General features: G+C 34.3%; 3 protein-coding genes across 3 annotated transcripts; 1 reads left to right on the top strand and 2 right to left on the bottom strand.

Annotated features, from left to right (window-relative positions):
- LOC128159716 (neurogenic locus notch homolog protein 1-like) lies at positions 1-8310 on the bottom strand. Its single transcript, XM_052822901.1, has 8 exons — positions 8117-8310; positions 7348-7496; positions 5984-6107; positions 5532-5710; positions 5118-5236; positions 990-5033; positions 713-860; positions 1-195 (listed from the first exon to the last, which is right to left on the bottom strand). The coding sequence occupies exons 1-8, from the start codon at positions 8162-8164 to the stop codon at positions 120-122; spliced, it is 4887 nt and encodes a 1628-aa protein (XP_052678861.1). The 5' UTR covers positions 8165-8310; the 3' UTR covers positions 1-119.
- Positions 8311-8940: 630 nt separating this feature from the next.
- On the top strand, positions 8941-16556 carry LOC128159718 (neurogenic locus notch homolog protein 1-like). Its single transcript, XM_052822902.1, has 8 exons — positions 8941-9041; positions 9319-9464; positions 9742-9865; positions 10076-10251; positions 11548-11666; positions 12132-15701; positions 15880-16033; positions 16224-16556. Exons 1-8 carry the CDS (start codon positions 8985-8987, stop codon positions 16267-16269), a joined length of 4392 nt encoding a protein of 1463 aa, XP_052678862.1. The 5' UTR covers positions 8941-8984; the 3' UTR covers positions 16270-16556.
- A 150-nt stretch (positions 16557-16706) lies between these two features.
- On the bottom strand, positions 16707-20445 carry LOC128159722 (MTRF1L release factor glutamine methyltransferase-like). The gene is made up of 9 exons (XM_052822905.1): positions 20168-20445; positions 19771-19853; positions 19551-19644; positions 19048-19164; positions 18765-18882; positions 18230-18335; positions 17908-18003; positions 17070-17183; positions 16707-16921 (listed from the first exon to the last, which is right to left on the bottom strand). Exons 1-9 carry the CDS (start codon positions 20369-20371, stop codon positions 16891-16893), a joined length of 963 nt encoding a protein of 320 aa, XP_052678865.1. The 5' UTR covers positions 20372-20445; the 3' UTR covers positions 16707-16890.
- Positions 20446-20552: the final 107 nt, after the last annotated feature.

Genomic DNA, 20552 nt, shown 5'->3' with positions numbered 1-20552 from the left:
GAACATGATTTATTTTATTCCATATCGCATCTGAAAAAACAGACAAACTTTTACTTTAACTTTTTGTCTTAAAATATTTCCAGCAAACCGTTTGGAGATCCCTGATACAGAATTTATAATTAATTTTTCATTTCCTTGTAGGAATTCTTTTGTTGTTTGCAGGCAATATTGAAATGCAAGTACAAGCGTCGGTTTCTAAAACGAAAGAAAAGAATTGAACAGAAATAAACAGTAAATATGCAACTATACATTATATAAGAAAAATATTCTCTTTAAAAAATCAAATAAATCAATTCGTCTGTTCAGAGTTAATTTGGTGAGTGTTACTGTTAACCCGTTTAATCGTTTTGTATGGTTATGGATTGTACATGCAATTAATACAATCTGCTCGGTTTTTCGGTTTGATAAAAATTGATATCACTAACCTACAATAAATTTCTTTTAAAAATTAATAGAATTTGATATTTAGTATGGTTTTCATAAAAATAGCTAAAAATTTAATTTTTTTATCAACACTAATTTTTTAAATTTTGTTACAAATAAACTTTATATGAATTTTATCCATATCCTCTAAAAATTATGGAGGTTTAAAAATAATGTGTATGTTCATATAGTATATTATCAATCTATCGTAATAAAAACCTCTAAACAAGCCTAACTGACAATGACGTAACAAATTCTACTTATTACGTTTACAACTGACAATAATTACCGTTTCAAAGCCAATGATAGAGGCTCAAACAGCGATACTTTAGATAGACAATATATCCGCTGAACTTCACTTCTAGCTCTATGAATGCTTTTCTGTATATCCCGTCTGACTTCCGATGCAGGCAACTCTATGACACCTGGTTTTAGACCTTGAAATAACATATCGAGACAAGCATAAGTTCAAATATAAAACTCAAATGCCTAGCAAACGAAAGTTTTACTTAAGTTCACCACTGGTATTTAATTATTTTAAGTTTTCCATGCGTATTAAACCTTACTTTCAAACGTCGAAAATCTTTTTCGTCTTCTTTCCCAAATGCAAGTATACCCGCCATCTTCGTTATAGCATGTTGACTTTGCTGGACAAAGGTTCATTGCGCATTCATTTTGGTCACTTTCACAGTGATATCCTATATAACCTGCGTGACACTTGCATTCGTAACTACTTTGGTTCATTATACAAGTTCCGTTGTTTTGGCATGGACTAGAGAGACACATATCGTGGATGGCACATGTTTTTCCCAAATATCCGCTTAAACAAGAACACGAAAATGAACTTTGTTCATTTAGACAGGTAGCATTGTTCCGACAAGGCGATGTGTTGCAAAAGTCGTACTCATCGCATCTCGTACCTTTCCAATTGTTGGGACAGGAACATGCAAACGAAGAATTCTGATTTATGCATAGGCCATTATTACTGCATGGAGAACTGTAACAGTAGTCCTCCAATTCACAGTGTTTGCCTTCCCTTCCTAGCGGGCATTGGCAAAAATATGAGTCTAGCATATTTTGACATAGTCCTCCATTCGTACAAGGATTCAAATGACAAAAGTCATACAGTTTGCAGTGTTTACCAAACCAGTTGGTTGAGCAGATGCAACTGTACGATGAGTTACCGTTGACGCAGGTTCCATTGTTTTCACAAGCATGACTAACACAGTAATCTTTAATCTCACAGAATTTTCCAGTCCATCCTGCTTTACATTGACAAGAATAGTCAGTTCCACTTTCAATACATTGTCCTTTGTTTTGGCAAGGATCACTCTTGCAAGCATGATATTCACAGGTATATGCATTTTTTGTATTGATGCATATTTGAAGTGATCCACATGGATTATCTTTACAAAAGTTTCTTTGTCGACAATCATCACTTGTCCAATCGTCTAAACACTTACAAACAGGTCCAGAATTTGAATTAAAGCAAGTACCGCCATTATAACACTGAAAAGTGGAACAATCGTTGCATTCAAAACCACCTACTTTATTCATGCATGTTGTGTTTTGTGGACAGGGATTATTTTTGCATTCGTCTACATCAACTTCGCACAATTCTCCCGTCCAAGCAGCTGGACAAATACAGGCAAAAGACCCGTATGTATTTACACAAGATCCACCGTGCTTACATGGTGAAGTTGTCTGACATTCATTAATGTCAACATCGCAATGTCTACCAGTAAACTTTTTATCACAGGTACAAAAGAACGTATCTTCTACATCATGACAAGTGGCGTTATTTTTACATGGGTCCAAAGAGCAGGAACTAATGTGATTTTCGCAATGACGACCAGTCCAACTTGGTAAACACATGCAATTGTAATCTCCGTAGGTATTAACACATGAACCATGCAACCCACAAACAAAATACTGACACTCATTGACATCCTGGTCGCATGAAGTTCCGTAGAAATACGGAGAACATGAACAAGTGTAACTATTGACGCCATCGATACATGTGGCGTTGTTATGACATGGATTAGAGCTGCATTCGTCAATATCTTTTTCGCAATCTTCACCGCTAAACCCCTGATCACATTGGCATGAATATCCGCCGACTTCATTGAAACAAGTACCATGTCCGTTGCAAGATGACAATTTGCACTCATCAACATCTCTTTGACATCTCTCTCCTTCCCAACCTTTTGAACATTTGCAATAAGCTTTCGTCGTGACGCTTGCACCTGATACAGTTGCGGGTGAAGTGTAATTCGAACCAATTAGAGAATTGATAGAAGATATGCATTGCCCACCATGCTCGCAAGTAAAGGATTTGCATGGATCTATGGTATCACATTCTTTACCTATCCAGCCTGGATCACAGTCGCATAAATAGAGAGCATTTGTTCCTGCATGACAATATCCATGAAGACATTTATTATTCCCACATGCATAAGTTTCACAATGAGTGCCCGTCCATTGTGGATCACAAGAACAGGAATAAGCATCCGCCATGTTGTTACAAGTTCCCATTGAACCACAAGGGTTATTATAGCAGTAGTCCCTAATTGTGCAGTTAGTACCCGTCCAACCCTCTAAGCAGGAACACGATACTTGTAAGTCCACTTGGAAACAGTGAGCATGGTCACCGCAAGGATTTGTTGTATAACAAATATTTTCTTTTTCGCAGCGTAGACCAGTCCATTCATTTGGACATGAGCATGTAAACGATTTTTGGTGGTTTTGGCACGATCCTTTGTTGAGACAAGAAGTGTTATAACAGTGATCAACATTTTCACATAAGGATCCGTAAAAACCGTTCTTGCATTCACAAGTATAATTAAACATACCATTACGACATAAAGCCCCGTGTTGGCATAAGTCATTGTCACAATAATCTATTTCAGAGCATATTAAACCAGTCCATCCAGAGTAGCACTTGCAAGTATATCCAGAATTAGTGTCATTACAAATTCCATGGTCCCCACAAGGTTGTTTTAGACAATGGTCAATTCGGTCACAGTTGTCTCCTCCCAATCCAAATGGACACTCACACATATACCCATCATGACTTTCTTTGCAAACAAAAGGTGCAACACAAGAAGATGCTTTACAAAAATGAGTCTCACTACAAAATTTCCCAGAGAATCCAGAATCGCATACGCAGACAAAGTCATCATTTCCTGTATAGCATTTTCCATGGCTGGAACAAGTTATATTGTAACAATAATTGAACGACTGACACTCTGAGCCTGACCATCCAGGGTCACATTTGCAAGTGAAGTCTTGATAGGAAGATTCAATGACTCTGTGACATATACCATGACCATTGCACGTTTTTCCAAAGCAGACGTCTGTTGTTTCACAATTTTGGCCAATGAAGCCTTCATTGCATTCACATCTATAATTCTGAGGGTAATTTACGCAACGACCATGGAATGAGCAATTTTGCTTGAAGCAATAATCAACTAAAGTACACTTATTCCCAGTAAAACCATCTTCACATTTGCAGATAAAGGAAGATACATTTGAAGCACACACACCATGAATGCAAGGATTGGAGGTACAATGATTTATCAGTTCGCAATTTTTTCCGTAATAACTGTTGTTGCATTTACAGGTATATCTATATTGCTCGTTGATACATATTCCATTATTTGAACATGTTTGGTTATGGCAGAAATCAATATTGCTACAGCTTGGGCCACTAAATCCCGTTTTACAGCTACATGTAAAGCCTGATCCATTGTTATTACAGTGACCATATTTACAGGGGTTATATTGACAGTAATTAATCTGATCACAATTCCTACCACTAAAACCTATGTTGCAAATACAAAAATGTCCTGTTTCATTTCTTTGACAACTCCCATGCCCACTGCATGTCTGCTGAAAGCAGGGATCTACTGTTTCGCAATTTGGGCCAATAAATCCCCTATTGCACTCACACCGGTAAGCAGTACCATTTGAAATACATTTTCCATTCGTATTGCACGTCTGTCGAAAACAATAATTTTTTATATCGCAGTTTCTTCCAAAATATTCCTCAGTACATGAGCATACATAGTCGGACCCAGTGTTTGTGCAATTCCCGAAATTTGAGCACGGTGTGTATAAACAAAAGTCAACAATTTCGCAGTGTGTTCCGTTGTATCCATGAGGACATTGACAGACATAACTGTGTTTGTTAGATGAGCAAACTCCCCCGTGTTTACATGGATTTTCTGCACAGTAGTCATGAATTGAGCAATCGGTTCCATGAAATCCTTTATAACAAGAGCACACAGCATGGCCATCAACTACATGACATGTTCCATGATGATGACAAGTTTGAGCATGACATGCTGTGGACATCAAAGCCTCGCAATCTTTTCCTGTCATCCCCGGCTTGCATAAACATTTATAACTCCCAGCTGTATTGACGCAAACGCCACCGTTGCAAGATTTATTAAGGCATTCGTCTTCATCCAGTTGACATTTGATACCATAAACAGAGGGTGGACAGGAGCAGTGAAAACTACCGACTGTGTTGGTACAGCTCCCATGTCCACAAAACGCTCGTACATGGCACTCGTCTACATCTTCATCGCAATCTGTACCCGTCCAACCTATTGTAAACATGTTAATAATGTAATGAAGCAGTGGTATAGAAAAAAGAGCGTAAAAATAAATTAAAGTGTTACCTGTCTTACCCATTTTGCAATACGTATGACCATTCCTAACACACTTTGTTATGTTACCAGGGCAATGAATATTGCAATATGATCCATAGTATCCTTCGGAACAATATGCTTTGTAAGTCAGTTTGATGCTTGTAATGAAAAAAGTAGAAAAATTGATATTCGTAGTATACTAATTAGAGGATATGCAGAAACTATAAACATCCATTTTGTTAATGGCTTACCATGGGTTTTTTTTATCAGAAGTCTAAAGTTAATTAAACAATGGTTTTGTCGCCATTCTTTATGACAATGATTTTGAGGAAACATATAAACGATCTTAATGAAAAACAAAATACAAATGTTTTCTGTCGACAGCTTAAAAAAAGCCACAAAAAACTACTGACTCAATAATTTATCACAGAGGTTTTTTTAAGCCATGCATACCTAAACATATTTTTATTTAGGAAATAGTTGTTTTGTAAAAGCTTCTGAATCCAGTGCTGTGACAATATATTTTCTCCAATCAAAAGATTTCTGTCATGAATTTCCTGTTTTATCAGTAATTTTTGCCCTGATTGTTGCATGTCGTAAACCTCGACGGATATCCGGTCATGTTCGCTGTCCTAAATTGTCGATATTAAGTAAAACACAATTACAAGAGTCATATTCATCGATTTGTTCACTGAAAGAAAGCTGTTGGAATCAATTTAATTTTTACTGTCTATAGGTTTATGCACAGGTAATAAAAAATGACAAATATAGGATACATTTTTTTTAATTAATAAAATATTGAAATCGTTGTTGCAATGAACTGTTTTGTTTGATCATGTACCTTGAGAACTCAAAATTATTATAAGAACTTGTGAATTAAATTTCTCAATTACTATAGTAATTACCCAATGATCAACTTCAAGCATCAGAGGATTGGTTGTGTTTCCAATAACTGAACCGTAAACAACATCATTCAATTCCATGTGGAGAGTCGTGGTCACTTCATTCAAACAGTTATTCGATGAGTCTCTGAAAAACTTCTCTTGCTAATAAAATTCATTCATCAAATCTGAAAGCTATATCATTAAACTGAACTTTAAGGTAAAGATTTTAATAAAGTAAAAGTACGAAATATTATTTAGGATATGTATAGATAAAATAAACGTCGGATTGATTGATTGATTGATTCATTCATTCATTCATTCAATCAATCAATCATTCATTCATTCATATATTTATTCATTGATAGAGGGAAGTAAAGACTCATATTGTCTGTTAAAAAAGACATTCTATTAAATATCTTTGGACTTAATTCTCAATTATATTACCATGAAACTATCAGGGGGCCAAATGTCCAGCATACATCTGATATGTTAAGATGTTTATACAAAGAAAATGGGACAATGTGGGAGGTTATCAACATTTTTGAATTTTGTATTTGGATTACAATCAAGTGCTTTGTTTTCCTATCTTTAATATCGTGACATTTCATGAACTACATGTGTAGCCGATGTATTTATTTACTTGTACATCGTCCAAAACGATTGTTAATATTTCTGTAATTTGGATGAACTAAACAAAAAGTTCAATAAATATATCGGAATATATCTTTTTACAATGATAAGCACTTGACACTCAAATAGCAATATGGAAGGAGTTATATGACAGAAATTGTATAAGGTATACTATGGGTGCTTCAGTAGCGAGCATCAATTTTCGTGGATTTGGTATTAGACTCAAAGTTACTGGCATAAGTAATTCGTAGACAATGGTCGTATTGATACAATATCTACTGTGGTTTCATCAATATTTGTTGAATACCAACTTCCGTGGATTTCGTTGTTTAGTTGATCCACGAAATTTAATGTTCATTGAAATGCAATTCTTATTAACATTTTGTATTGATAGGGTTATTGGCCACAAATTTACATATCCTTGAAACTGTGATTTTCACTTTATCCACGAAAATTGATGCCCTTGAATATTAATGAAACCACATATACAATATGTTTTCAGATACCTTAGTCCAATAGCATTTCATTTCATTTCGATTAGACAACGAAAGTTACAAGAATTCGTGATCAGCAAATATGGGTAAAGCAAAAAATATCTAAATGTTTTAACATTTTCAAACATATTGGTATTATATAGTCCGTATATAACAGTTTTCGATTTGTGAATGTTTTATTTATAAAATAATTTATTTCATTTTTTCATGCATTTGTAAATAACCGAAGAACTTTTTATGAAGCATGCAATGTTCACCTACTTGAGACATATTTTCAATAGAGGTTTGCAAAGTTCCGGACATGAAAGATTTCCATTGGCCCCTTGACAGCAATCTCCGCCATTCACAAGGTTTTGAGGATTTTTCACCTCATCGACGTGGATGAAAAATGTTATCTTTGCATTGGTACTCTTTTGAAGAGGAAAGACATTTTTTATAAATTAAATGAGCAATCAATAACCAAAAAAAATTTTCTTCCAAGAACTGAACATTATGATCACGATGAAGTCATCGTAATCATAATGTTCAGTTCTTGGAAGAAAAATAAAAAAACGTTGTAAATTATTTATTTTTAAATAATTGTTTATTCAAAACATCTCACTTTTATTTCTCTCAACACTTTTTTTTCACTTAATGCTACAATTTTCATGCTGAAATTGTTTTTTACTAAAATGTTATTTTTACTAAAATTACAAAACATATCATGATTTTTAAAATTTCTGTTCACCTTATTTTTGTTGAAAAAGCCGCTAAGAAGCCTTAATTGAAGCACGATTGAATTATTGTCGTCCTGTACAACAATTGAACTGCTATATATTCCTTAGAAGAGAAATCTTTCTTCTGACAAAAATTGATGATTTTTTTAAAACTTATTTATCATAAAAGATTAAGTTACATGCAGACTTAGCATACTAACAAGTTTTTGCAGCATAATAAAAAAAATTTAAAATACATCTTATATTGCTTTAAGGTCTTTACCCTCCGGAAATCCTTTAATCAAAAAGGTTTCGAACTTTAACTTGAATCTTACCGAAAGCAATACCAAATTCAGGAATAATATTTTGATTAATCCATCCATTGTTTGTGACCAGTTAACCTACATTTGAGATTACATTTGGACAGGTTTTAAAGTTAGTGAGAGATAGAGATAACATCAATTGATAAAATAAATATCTAGTGACAATAACAGGGTCCGATTTTTGACAAAGTTGTTTTATATCTGAGCAAAGTTTATTTCAACATAAAGTTCATTTTGCTACTTATTCGCTATTTTTTTCTATACGAACACATATTTCCACCATTTATATATCTTTTTTCATTGTTTTTTTTTTTCAAAATTTGAATTCTAATTTTCTCAGATTTTAAAGAAAATGTTTTGGAAGAACTATTTTAAGATTTGATGTCGAATCTTTTTACATAATGCATTGTATAAATATATCGGACATTTACGGATTGACATGAAAAAAGAAGAGACCCCATCAGAATAATAGGACCTTCATGAAGTTAGTTATATCTGAACTATCTTTACAAGTAGTAATTAAAAAATATATTTAACATTCATATTTTTAATTAATTCAAATTAAACATTGCTAAATGATGACTATAATTTTAAAATGATGATTCAAATTAAAGGCATTATTTTGGTTAATATTTTTCTAGTAGTGTTCCATAGATTGTCAAACTTCGAAAGAAAAGCTCCAGTAAATGAACGTATACCTGATGAAGTCTATATACATATGATTTAATGGGCTACATCTATATCATACTTTGTAGATATGGACATACATTAACATTGTGTATGATCACTGTTATCACTCGCTTCTGATAAAAATGACGCCACTTCCCCCTTTCTTAGCTGGTTACAATTTCACATTCATAAAAACCGAAAGAAGTAAAATATGAAGTTACTATTTTGCTATTTATTTCCCCTTTTAATGTGGATTTCTTTCATCCAGGTAAATATATACACATTTTCTTGCTTACCGTCGTGAAGAAATAACTTTACATTCACCTAAACATCAGAATGTTGTCCTTAATAGAGATAAATTTTGTAAATGATATACAATAATTAAAAAGCATTCTGTATTAACATATGAATGAAAATAACCATTACATAAGTTCTTTTAAATATTGCAAATTGGGGTTTTTTGTGTGAGTGTAATTTCATCTTTTCCTGTTATGGCTATTAATGATACTGTTCTAATAAAGTTGTCATCATCAAAATTTGATCAGATAACAAAAGGCAAGATAACGTTTTTCATCGAAGTTAGCGAGATAAAGAATAACGGAAGTAGAATTTATGGCGGAGCTTGTTGTCAAGGTATCAATGGTAGTCAGTGTTCAGTTCTATGCAAACCTCTCCTGACGATTTCCTTGAGGTACGTTTTAATATTATGAACATATAAATCTAAAACGACAGCGCTGTAGTTAGCTCATTCTCTTCTTTACCCTTCTTTAATACTGCTCAAAATAACCAAAATGTATGCAAAAATGATGTTTACTGTTCATAAGTTAGGTTTCATTTATTCCTTATTTACATTCATTTAAAACTTGGTACACATTGTACATTTAATAAAACTTTTCATATATTCTTTGTACACATCCTTTTAAATGTTTTTAGTTCTCGAGTTCTTTGTTAAACATATATTGGTACAGAAATCATAGTGGCCAACACTACGATTCCTTAACGACTAATGTCAACATGAGGAAAGAAGATGTTATCCTCGGATCTAGAATTGGAAATTCAAGTAACCCAATAGTTCTGGAGGCAAATTCGTGGGTAAGATATGTGGGGCTTAAAAATAAGATTATTCTTATTAAAATATATCTCCCCTTTTTACACTTGTATATATACAAGGGTATTGTCTTTGCTATGAAGCTTTATTTTCATAATTATTTTTTTTTAAAGATTAAGTCTATGCAATTTTGGATTTTTTTCTTACCAACACTATTTAAAAGTATTGCACTGCGTTGTCTCCTTTTGATATAGGACAAGCTTTGGGACCAAATACACGTAGAGGTCAGAGATTTTCGGTATTATGTACAGCCGTTAATCTTCCAAGATTCATTTCATGATTTCAACCTAAACACTGGAGATAATATCCTTTCCCAAAACTGGAGACAACGAAGACTGACATCACAATTCAACAGTAGCAATGATTTTAGGTCTAGTAATTTTTATGTTTTAATTATTCAAACACTTCAACGATTCAGAGCAATATGAACTGTATTTGCAGAAATTTATTTTTCTGTCAAAACGTGTTAATATGATCTGTAACTTAATACATTTTTATGATAATCAATATAAATGAAAAACAAATTCTTTAATCTGATCAACCTAATTATTTCTGTACATTTGAATAATGTGGAATAATTTTCAATATTGGTGGGGGTGGGGGGGGGAATGTTCGTGAGTTGGTAAAATGTTCCTTGTTTGTGGCGAGGTAATGTATTACATGCTATTATCTACGTTCGTGGTAATGTACATGTTAATTCGTAGGCAAGAGTTATTAATGAAAGTAAAAAACATTGCTCCCCCCCCCCAAAAAGATGATGATTTTACTGAATACAGCAAACCAATTTGTGCATATGATGTATGCTGCTATCAGAGTCTCTTAGTAGCTTTTTCAACAAAAATGTGACTAACGTAAGTTTATAAACCATAATTGTGTTGGTCATTGAACTAGCGAGATATCTAATTTTAAAAAATTATATTAATAAAATTCCAGCTTAAATTGTTTTAAAACAATATTTGCAGTGTATAATGTCTGATTCATCATAGTCTGTCGCTTATAATTTGATTTAATTCAAAGATTCAAATATTCATATATCTTTAAAGATTTCAATTTTTTCTTACTTTTAGCCATTCGAAATAAACTAGTTTATAGCGAATTTCAATAGACAATAGAAAACACTTCGTCATAACTGTAATCAGTTTTGCGTATATTGCGAACTCGTAAGAATTCATTATGAAATAAGCAGCTGACAGTACTTTAAACAATTTTAAGTGATTAAATCAAATTGAATATGATTGCCATTTAAAAAATTCAATTTATCTTTTTCACTTCGATTGTTTTTAGGCTTTATTAATTCTGTATAATTATTGTTTAAATTCAGCATTTTCTTATTATAAATTTAAATTTTCATGTATCTTCAATAAAATTTGTAATTTAAAATATTACATTAAAAACTATACATGATAAACTACGTTGAAATTTTGCCAGCGGGGGTCTGTCTTAAAATTACTTTATTAGAGCCTTAAATTCGTGATATTCGTGTTCGTTATTTACGGCAATTTACCAGACCTTTGCAAAGACATGAATAAGAATTTGTTATAGCCGTAAATTCGCTTCATCCGTGTTCATTATATTCAGGTTTTGCTGCATAGGATTAACTTATATGTCACAATAACAATATTAATGTTAAATTATCATATCTTGATTATTTACATAATTTTTACAGCATTACTTTGACTTACAAGGCCTACTGTTCTGAGGGTTACTATGGCAATGACTGCAGCGGCCACTGTCCAGGGAATCCAAGAAAATGCGTTGTCAATGGAACAACGTATTGTAAAACCGGTAAACTCAACGAAAACACTATTTGGTTTTATAAAAGTTTGAAAGAGTTGTCACAATATAGAAAAATAGCGTTGAATGGTCGTAAATTGTCTTCACTTACACCTACGAATGTTTAAAACTCAAAGAAAAAGTATGTCACCTAATTGCGATAGAAACAGAAAATAGCAAATCTGTAGACATTTTACCCTTACAATTGATTTCAGGTTATAATCACTTCAAAATTTATATGATCATCCAGTGTTATTAATTTCAACAAACAGTTCATGTTTGACACTACCGACATTTAGAGTTGGGATAATAGACATAAAAATACACACAATACACACAAAAATGAAATGGGAAGGGGAGGTTTATTTGATTATACTTGTTTTAAACCATTTTATGCAATATGTATGTTTATTTATCTTAAATGGATTATAAATATTCTTCTTTTACAGTTCTGATTCTGAAGAATTCTAATTTCAGGATGGTTTGGTGCTGACTGCAACAAAGACGTAAACGAATGTGCCACACCTAAATTCTGTAACCACGGCATATGTACAAACACTGCTGGAAGTTTTCATTGCACTTGTCCACCATCTTTCTATGGTTTAAAATGTCAGTTAGATGAGGATGAATGTCTCCTTAACCCTTGCAATGGAGAAGAATGTATCAATAAAATCGGAAGCTATGAATGCGTGTGTGGTAATTCTACAACTGGTACAAACTGCGAGAGCCTGGTGGCCTCTAACTGCACCAACGAAACGTGCCATTATCATGGGACGTGTAATAATCAAACTGGAGAAGCAGGTTGTAACTGTAGTTCCGAGTATTCCGGAACTGCTTGTGCGACGATTAATCATTGTTTCCAAAGGAATTGTTCTCACAATGGTGTCTGTATAAATGGAATTGATGATTATGTATGCAATTGTAGTTATGGTTACACCGGAAACGATTGCGAGCACACGTATTGTTACCGACACCAATGTCGAAATGGTGCCGCTTGTGTCACTGGAAAGTCGAATTATGCGTGCATATGTTCTCCAGGTTACACTGGGAATTACTGCGAGACGCGTGATCACTGCTACTTGCATAGCCAGAACTGTAGTGGACATGGGTTTTGTAGCAACGGGCCATATAATTATACGTGTATATGCGACTGGGGCTATCACGGAAGTGAATGTGAAATATTCAAATTTGATTTAAATGTGACAACCATACTCCCTAAAAATACTCCTGAGGCATCTTGGACTACAAAACCTATTTGTACCCTTTCTTCTTGCAACAATCACGGTAAATGTTATCTAGAAAATAATTCAAAGGGATATCTTTGTGATTGTGAAGAAGACTGGTCTGGTTCAGAGTGCGAACGTTTTGATTACTGCCATAACGTTGTCTGTTCTAATTACGGGGAATGCTTCACTGGACTTGCGGATTTCTTTTGCATGTGTGAAAAGGACCATTTTGGAAAACTATGCAATGTGACGCACTTTTGCAAAAACAATAACTGTTCATCTCCTCGTATTTGTAAAGAACATTTGGACGGATATTCCTGTGAGTGTCCAGATGGGTTATTTGGCGCTTACTGTGAAAGAGTAAACCATTGCTTTCTTAACCCATGCGGGGTACATGGCAAATGCAACAATACAAATAATGGGTTTGCCTGTATATGTGAAGATGGATGGATGGGAGAAAATTGCTCTCAAGTGGACTATTGCTATGGTCGGCCTTGTGGACAGCATGGGCGATGTCAAAACAACTACCATAACTTTACATGTCTATGTGATGCAGGTTTTGTTGGGAATCAATGTAGTACAGTAGATTACTGTTTTCAGAATCCGTGCAAAAACAATGGATCTTGCATATCAGATTCTGGTGGTTATATATGCAATTGCCCAGAGGTTTGGACAGGACAAAATTGTAGTAATAGAAATGTTTGTCTTTTAGACAATCCGTGCAACTCCCATGGAAACTGTTCTCAATCCGAGTCTGAATTTAACTGCTCCTGCTTAGCGAGTTGGTTGGATTTGTCTTGCAATGTCTTTGATTATTGTTACAGTTCGCCGTGTGGAGAACATGGAACGTGCCAGAACAAACCGGATTCATATCACTGCCTTTGTGATCCACAGTGGTCAGGAGAAAACTGTTCAATCAATGCTTGCGAAAATATTACATGTAGCTATAAAGGAAACTGTTCGGCACTAAATTCAACATATCACTGCGAATGCAAAAATGGATGGGTGGGAAAGGACTGTGGTGTGCCAGATCCATGCCAAAATTACACTTGTGAACATGGTGGTACATGTCACCCTTTAATCATATACAACACTGGTGCTTTAGATCCGCTAGCCTTATTCAACAGGCGGAATGACACAATCCATAATGCAACAGCTATCGCCGAGTGCAGATGTAGGAGGGAATGGGAGGGACCTCGATGTGAAAAAGACGTCAATGAATGTTCGAAGAGTAATGCGTGTGAAGGACATGGCTACTGTATAAATAATATAGGAAACCACACATGCCTGTGTGAACACGGTTGGCGAGGATTGGATTGCGAGGAAAATATCAACGAATGTCTATCACAGCCTTGCAAAAATAATGGTACATGCAATGACAAAATAAACAGCTTCACCTGTTCATGTTCGGATAATTGGGAAGGGGATTTGTGTCAGAAAGATGTTGATGAATGTCGGTACTTTCCTTGTGGCGTACATGGGACGTGTTTGAATCTTCAAGGAAACTATTCGTGTCTCTGTGAAACATCATGGACTGGTAGACACTGTGAAACTCACATGAGATCGTGCTCTTTTGGGCCATGCAAAAACAACGCTACTTGCGTCGACTTGGAGGAAACGTACTTCTGTAGATGTGACGAGAGATTCACAGGCCGACATTGTGACACGGATATCAATGAGTGTAAGTCTTCTCCCTGTAAAAATGGTGCCACTTGTTTGAATACATACGGGTCCTACAACTGTAAGTGTAGGAAGGAATGGACCGGCATTTATTGCGATAAAGACGTGAATGAATGTTTAAATAATCCGTGTCCTCAAAATACCACGTGCACTAACAGAGAAAATGGCTATTTCTGCCAAGACTGTACCACCTTTGTTTGTGCAAACGGAGGTCAGTGTGTTGATACTCAAAGCGGACCACAATGTAACTGTTCAAAGAACTGGGTTGGGTCTACCTGCCAGCAGAGAGACTACTGTTTCAATGGCCCTTGTGGTCCTTTGGAGGTTTGTATCAACACACGCACAGCCTACGCTTGCGAGTATCACCCTTGTATTAGCTCTCCCTGTCAAAATAATGGCCAGTGTCACGAGGCTGGTACGAGCTACTTTTGCAATTGTACATACGGTTGGATGGGCCTAACTTGTTCAGAGAGAGATTTCTGTGCCTTTACGAAATGTCATAACAATGGAACATGTACGAATACGAACAATTCTTCTGTATGTCAATGCACGAATAAGTGGTATGGTGAAAAGTGCGAGAACTTCAACTATTGCAATTCGTCCCCCTGTTTGAGTGGCGGTGTATGTAGAAATATGAAAGATCATTATATATGTGAATGTCTCCTGGGTTGGAAAGGTTCGCGTTGTGAAACCCGTGATTATTGCTATAATATGCCATGTTTAAATAATGGCATCTGCGTAAATCATAACACTTCGTATTCCTGTTCTTGCCCTGAGGAATGGACAGGAAGAAACTGCGAGTCATACAACTACTGCCATGTTCACCCGTGCAATGGTAGGGGTATATGTCACAATAACGATACGGGATATGAATGTATGTGTAATCGGGGCTACATAGGTAAGAAATGTGACATCATCGACTATTGTGCGTCCAGTCCGTGCTTGAATAACGGAAAGTGTGTTACAGAACCATATGGGTATATATGTCACTGCCACTCAGGGTACGTCGGGAAAAGGTGTGAACGTGACATGGATGAATGTGCTTTTGATCTGTGTCCTGCGAGATCAACCTGTTATAACAATCATGGTGGCTATACTTGCGTTTGGAACGACAGACGACGAAGGGCCACTTTTTTTAAAGGTATGGACTTTTCTCTCTCTGTTGTCGAAAACAACTTATTTTAATTTTTTTATTGATCCTCTCTTTATTTATTTATTTTTTTCAGAAAAACGTTCACAAACTTAACATTTTGAACACCAACGCGTTTCTCTACATTATAAACAGCAAATTTGATTAACCATATTTTTCATTTGAAAAGGGAAGACAACTCATACAGTCACACTGCCTTATACATCAAGTGCTCTAAACTTGGTCAAAAATCAGTCGTTACTGGCGTCATACCTATCACAAGGAGTCTGCAAAGATCCACAACAGTTCTTTATTCAACCCAGGAATATGACAGTTTTGGCAAGGTATACAACGTTGAAAAGGCTTTCTTACTTGAAAATTTAAAGGCCCATGCTCTCTGTGCGTGGCTACATGTAATACTAAAACATTGCTTTATGATTAATGTAATTAGTCATAATCTCGTAAAAGATCTCTGTTTAGAAGTCATTGGTGCTGTTTTTATACCCATCTTCTGACAGTGTGTTTCTATTACAGCGAACACACCATGTCTCTGAAATTCCAAGCCATGTGTTACCCATGACAACCGTTCAGGGACCAGTTAAAGAGAACTAGAATCAGATTTGCCTTAGTAACAGTATAATAGAATCAGTTCTCATAATACTGATGAAAGGACTGTAAACTGTTACTGATTTGCAATGGGGCACAATTCTATCAATGCGGTCTATATTTAAGCTGTGTGTGGTATATTTTAACACCATTTCACATTTTACATTTTTCTTTTACAATCGTCTACCTCTTTTGTGGATATTGATATCTTTGTTCATCCAAGTTTTGGTTTAAATTATATTAATTGTGATTTAACAACATAGTGATGCATAGTGCCTAAAAATATTGTTCAGCCCTTTTTTTAGTAAAGTAACACAAAAGTTGAAATCAACAATATCGTATATAATTATACTTCACCAATACATTTTATTGCTGATAGGTTGACCAAGAAATTATCAATAAATAAACATGGACATTTATCGTTTTAATAAAACAACATTTTAAAATTATTTTTTAAGGTTTAAAACATACACTGTTCTTTTGTACTTGACATTGTAATGTATTATTGAAAGTGCATTTATATTGTTCTATAAAATAATACTTGTATTCATACTATTGTTAAATAAAATTCTTCTGAACATGTGCTGCCAAATGTTCATACTTTTTGTATGAGACAAAACCGCTCTCTACAACAAAAAACAAAGCAATTCATGGGATACCAGAATATATGTTGACAAAAACATATATTTGCATTATTTTATATAACTTTATAATATTTGAGGTTACGTAATTAGATTGTTATTTGCCTTGTTTCTCCTGAGGGTTTGCACTCACCTGTTTGTAAAGTCCTTCATGGATTTGATAAATTTTAACTGACCAACAGAGTGATTGTTGATTGCATTTTCTATCAAATTGTGTTGTTCTAATCCTGTCTCAAGCCATAGTTTTCTAAAAAAAAAAAAAAAAAAACAGATAGGGATCAATGGAGATCACTATTCTGAATCGAAAAGGATGACGATGCAATAAAATTTCACAAGATGAGAATGACTTCATCATCAGTATGGATGATGACGTTGATCTTATTGTCAAAGGAATTTGAGAAGCTCTGGTACCATTCAGAGAAAAAAGCGACAACGACTACCAAATAACTTGCATTAATTTAAAAAAGCACACAATGTAGACAACAGACTTGTGCTGAATGAGATGCAACGAAAGAACAGTTTGTGGCCTAAATGAAGAACGTATTCAATAACTATGTTGACAATGAATAAAGGATTTAGCTCACAGTGAATCTCATTAGTTTCATTCCACCTAGTTTTTAAAAGTTACAATGCATTAATAAGCCTATAAACAGATTAAAAGAATAACATTTTAAGAAAATAAACTTTATTTGTCTTTCTCGTAGTTCACAAAACAATGAAATTGGGTGAATTTCTTGATGAATACTATAATTTTGATATACACGTTATCATAAAGATTAAAACATCAAAATTAAAAATAAAAATACAATATCAATAAAATGCAATATTCTGTGCGCCATAAATTACAACTTTTTAGATCGCTCATCAGAATTTTTACAGACCAGGAGCCACAGACCTGCAGCTAGATTTTTTCTCGCTATAATTGATTGCTTCACAAGATGACAATCAAATCTAAGTACAAGTGTACCTACCCCTCTTTCTTCAATAGTAACGGTGACACTGCTATCAGATGCCTCACAAAGTCCAACCCATCCTGTCCTCCATCTAGTGCCAATCTATCCTCATATCTAAAGTAAGTACACAAGTTCAACATTCAGTTTGACTCGAATTTTAGTAATCTTTAAAGATAAAGAATCTTATACAAGTAACAGTGAATCTCAGGGAAAATCATTGATGTTTTTAAGTTTTCTATACAAGTTGCTTATAATTTACATGACATGTATCTTAAATTGAAATCATTTCTCTTTAATATCATTTAAATTCATGATCAGCATATATCTTTCAGAGACCTACTTTTTGACCTCAGGATCTAGGTCATCTAGGTTTGCTGTAGGTATGTATGGAGGATTGCTGATGATGAAATCAAATGGACCATGCTCAGAAATCAACTGTATAGTGTCTGAAGAGATCAAAAAGGAAAAATAATGGGATTCATCAATTTCTTGTTTTTCCAGTAATCTCAGAATGATTATCTTTTCAATAAAATCAACATATTTAGAAGATGAACAAGGACTATGAAAATTGAAAATAAAACAAATACATGTTAATGAAATTAAAACTATAGCATGCATTATAAAAACACATCTGAAACACAAATTAAATACATCTGAAGGCCGAATCATAATTTTGAGAATAAATTTTGTGAATACCCATGAATTTACGTTACCATGAACTCGGTTGACCCATCTGTATACACAGAAGTAATATGTCTTATTGTGATTATAACCCACAAAATCGTATTTCACTGAACCAGTTATATTTTAATCATGCCCCCCAGCATCCATGAGATGACATGATCCCCGATATTGCTATTAAATGACAGACAAACCTGGGCTTTTGAAGTCCTTGTTCAGTACACTGGCCCTTTTGTCTACATGATATCTGGAGAGATTTTCTATGGTCAGGTTACAGGCGTCTTTGCTAATATCACAGGCTACTGCTTTCATCTGTACATACAAGAGTAATTTAGTTATGAACTACACAGTTGACCCAGGTCAACATTTTGAAAGCTAAAGATCATTAAGAGTTACAAAACTAAATTCTATTTAATATTAACAATACAGTAGTTAATTGTGTGCAAAATTACAAATCAAATTGGGGTGTTTTTTTACCCATGGAAGTTTGGAGAGTAAGCACAGAGTTACTGCCCCTGATCCACAGCCAACTTCTAGGAACTTCTTGTAGGTTTCATCTTGTCCTATATCTTCTAGAACAAACTGAACCAACTCCTGTAAAGGAGATTCAACAGACAATATGTTTATTAATAATACATTTATGTCAAAAGTTGAAATGAATAATTAATGATCAATAATGATTAATTGTGGAATACATATGTTTCCTTGTAAGTCAGATTTACATAACGGTGATAGAGTGCAAAAAAGATATATAATAGCCTAAATAGGCTTAGTACTGCCACATTCCTACTAGCACAAGCTAGTGGATTGACCCTTTACCTCTGATATTCTACTGCAGTTAAACCAGTATTTTTTTTTTAATACGAATTTGATCATCTAATAGGTAAGGAGGACAGCATAAACATGTAGAAGGGCATGTTGGACTAGCAATATAAATCTTAATCTTGGTTCATTCTCTTATATATTACTTACATACATACCTCAGTTTCTGGCCTTGGAATAAGAACAGGTGGAGCTAGTTTCACAGTAAATTCATGGAAGTCCCATTCCCCAAGAACATACTGGAGTGGCATTCTTAAAAATGTTATGATGTTATTCATTCAGTTTTTTAACTTTTGAAATAGTGTTTTCAAGTGCATTTTGAACAAAATGAAAAATGAGCATTAGAAAAGGTATCCAACAGTTAAAGTTGTTCCATACCTTTCTGAACGTTTCTCGGCCAGTTCTTTAATTTCCTTTAGCTGGGTTCCAGGAATTTTTGCACTCTTTGAAACTTGGTAAAACTGCAATTGATAAACAATTTAACACCGATCGACAACATTCTGGTTAACTATAATATAGGATATTTGGGCTTAGGGTCTGTACTCCTTTACATGAGGTGCACAGTAAGTTGTTTCTGTAATAAAATCCACCCTATGTATCATAATAATAGTGTGTTTGTTATACTACAGAGTCAAATTTTATTAAAACAAGTTCCTTTGGTGCAGGTCCAAATATATCCTAGCAAAACCGAATTTTATCAGGATTGATATTCAATTCATCATGAAATGTCTTATTTTAAAATGTAAACACACATATTAATTTCAAGATGGCTTACCATCTTTTTGCCCATCACATGGGCTATAATGAATTCCGCTGATAAACGTGATTCTGTTTTCTCGATTCCAACATTTTGGAATTTTCTGGTCAAATCAGCGCTTAGTTGATTCACTTCATTAGAAATTGAACGAAACTGTCGAACTGAATATCTTTTCATGTAATGATTTAAACTTATTCTTGGACTGTTCAATAGACATTTCATGTTCCTTGCAAGTTCTCTCTCATTGTTTGTCGGTCGTTTGTGTTTAATCAAATCGAAAGTGAAAGTAGATACATGTGGTTTCTGACAGGTTAAGTTGGTCTTGGAATAATTTTGACATGCTAAGTCTAAGTTAAAACATTGCCTAAATATTGTTTATTTGATTTCAATATTAATTTTTGTT

This window comes from Crassostrea angulata, chromosome 8 (genome assembly GCF_025612915.1).
Source record: "Crassostrea angulata isolate pt1a10 chromosome 8, ASM2561291v2, whole genome shotgun sequence".
NCBI lineage: Eukaryota > Metazoa > Mollusca > Bivalvia > Ostreida > Ostreidae > Magallana > Magallana angulata.
The sequence above is the reverse complement of the archived record's forward strand: the minus strand, read 5'-3'. Positions and strand labels throughout refer to the sequence as shown.

What these genes read in the sequence shown, in the direction of transcription:
- LOC128159716 (XM_052822901.1), bottom strand. Translation starts at nt 8,164, where the DNA reads ATGGATGGATTAATCAAAATATTATTCCTGAATTTGGTATTGCTTTCG. An exon ending in TGAATTTGGTATTGCTTTCG is followed by an intron (nt 7,497 to 8,116) that starts GTAAGATTCAAG and finishes CCTCTTCAAAAG; the next exon opens with AGTACCAATGCAAAGATAAC. An exon ending in TGCTTGAAGTTGATCATTGG is followed by an intron (nt 5,711 to 5,983) that starts GTAATTACTATA and finishes TCGACAATTTAG; the next exon opens with GACAGCGAACATGACCGGAT.
- LOC128159718 (XM_052822902.1), top strand. Translation starts at nt 8,985, where the DNA reads ATGAAGTTACTATTTTGCTATTTATTTCCCCTTTTAATGTGGATTTCT. An exon ending in CTCCTGACGATTTCCTTGAG is followed by an intron (nt 9,465 to 9,741) that starts GTACGTTTTAAT and finishes ATATTGGTACAG; the next exon opens with AAATCATAGTGGCCAACACT. An exon ending in AAGGGCCACTTTTTTTAAAG is followed by an intron (nt 15,702 to 15,879) that starts GTATGGACTTTT and finishes TCATTTGAAAAG; the next exon opens with GGAAGACAACTCATACAGTC.
- LOC128159722 (XM_052822905.1), bottom strand. Translation starts at nt 20,371, where the DNA reads ATGAAATGTCTATTGAACAGTCCAAGAATAAGTTTAAATCATTACATG. An exon ending in GCCGAGAAACGTTCAGAAAG is followed by an intron (nt 19,645 to 19,770) that starts GTATGGAACAAC and finishes AACATTTTTAAG; the next exon opens with AATGCCACTCCAGTATGTTC. An exon ending in CTAGATCCTGAGGTCAAAAA is followed by an intron (nt 18,004 to 18,229) that starts GTAGGTCTCTGA and finishes TACTTACTTTAG; the next exon opens with ATATGAGGATAGATTGGCAC.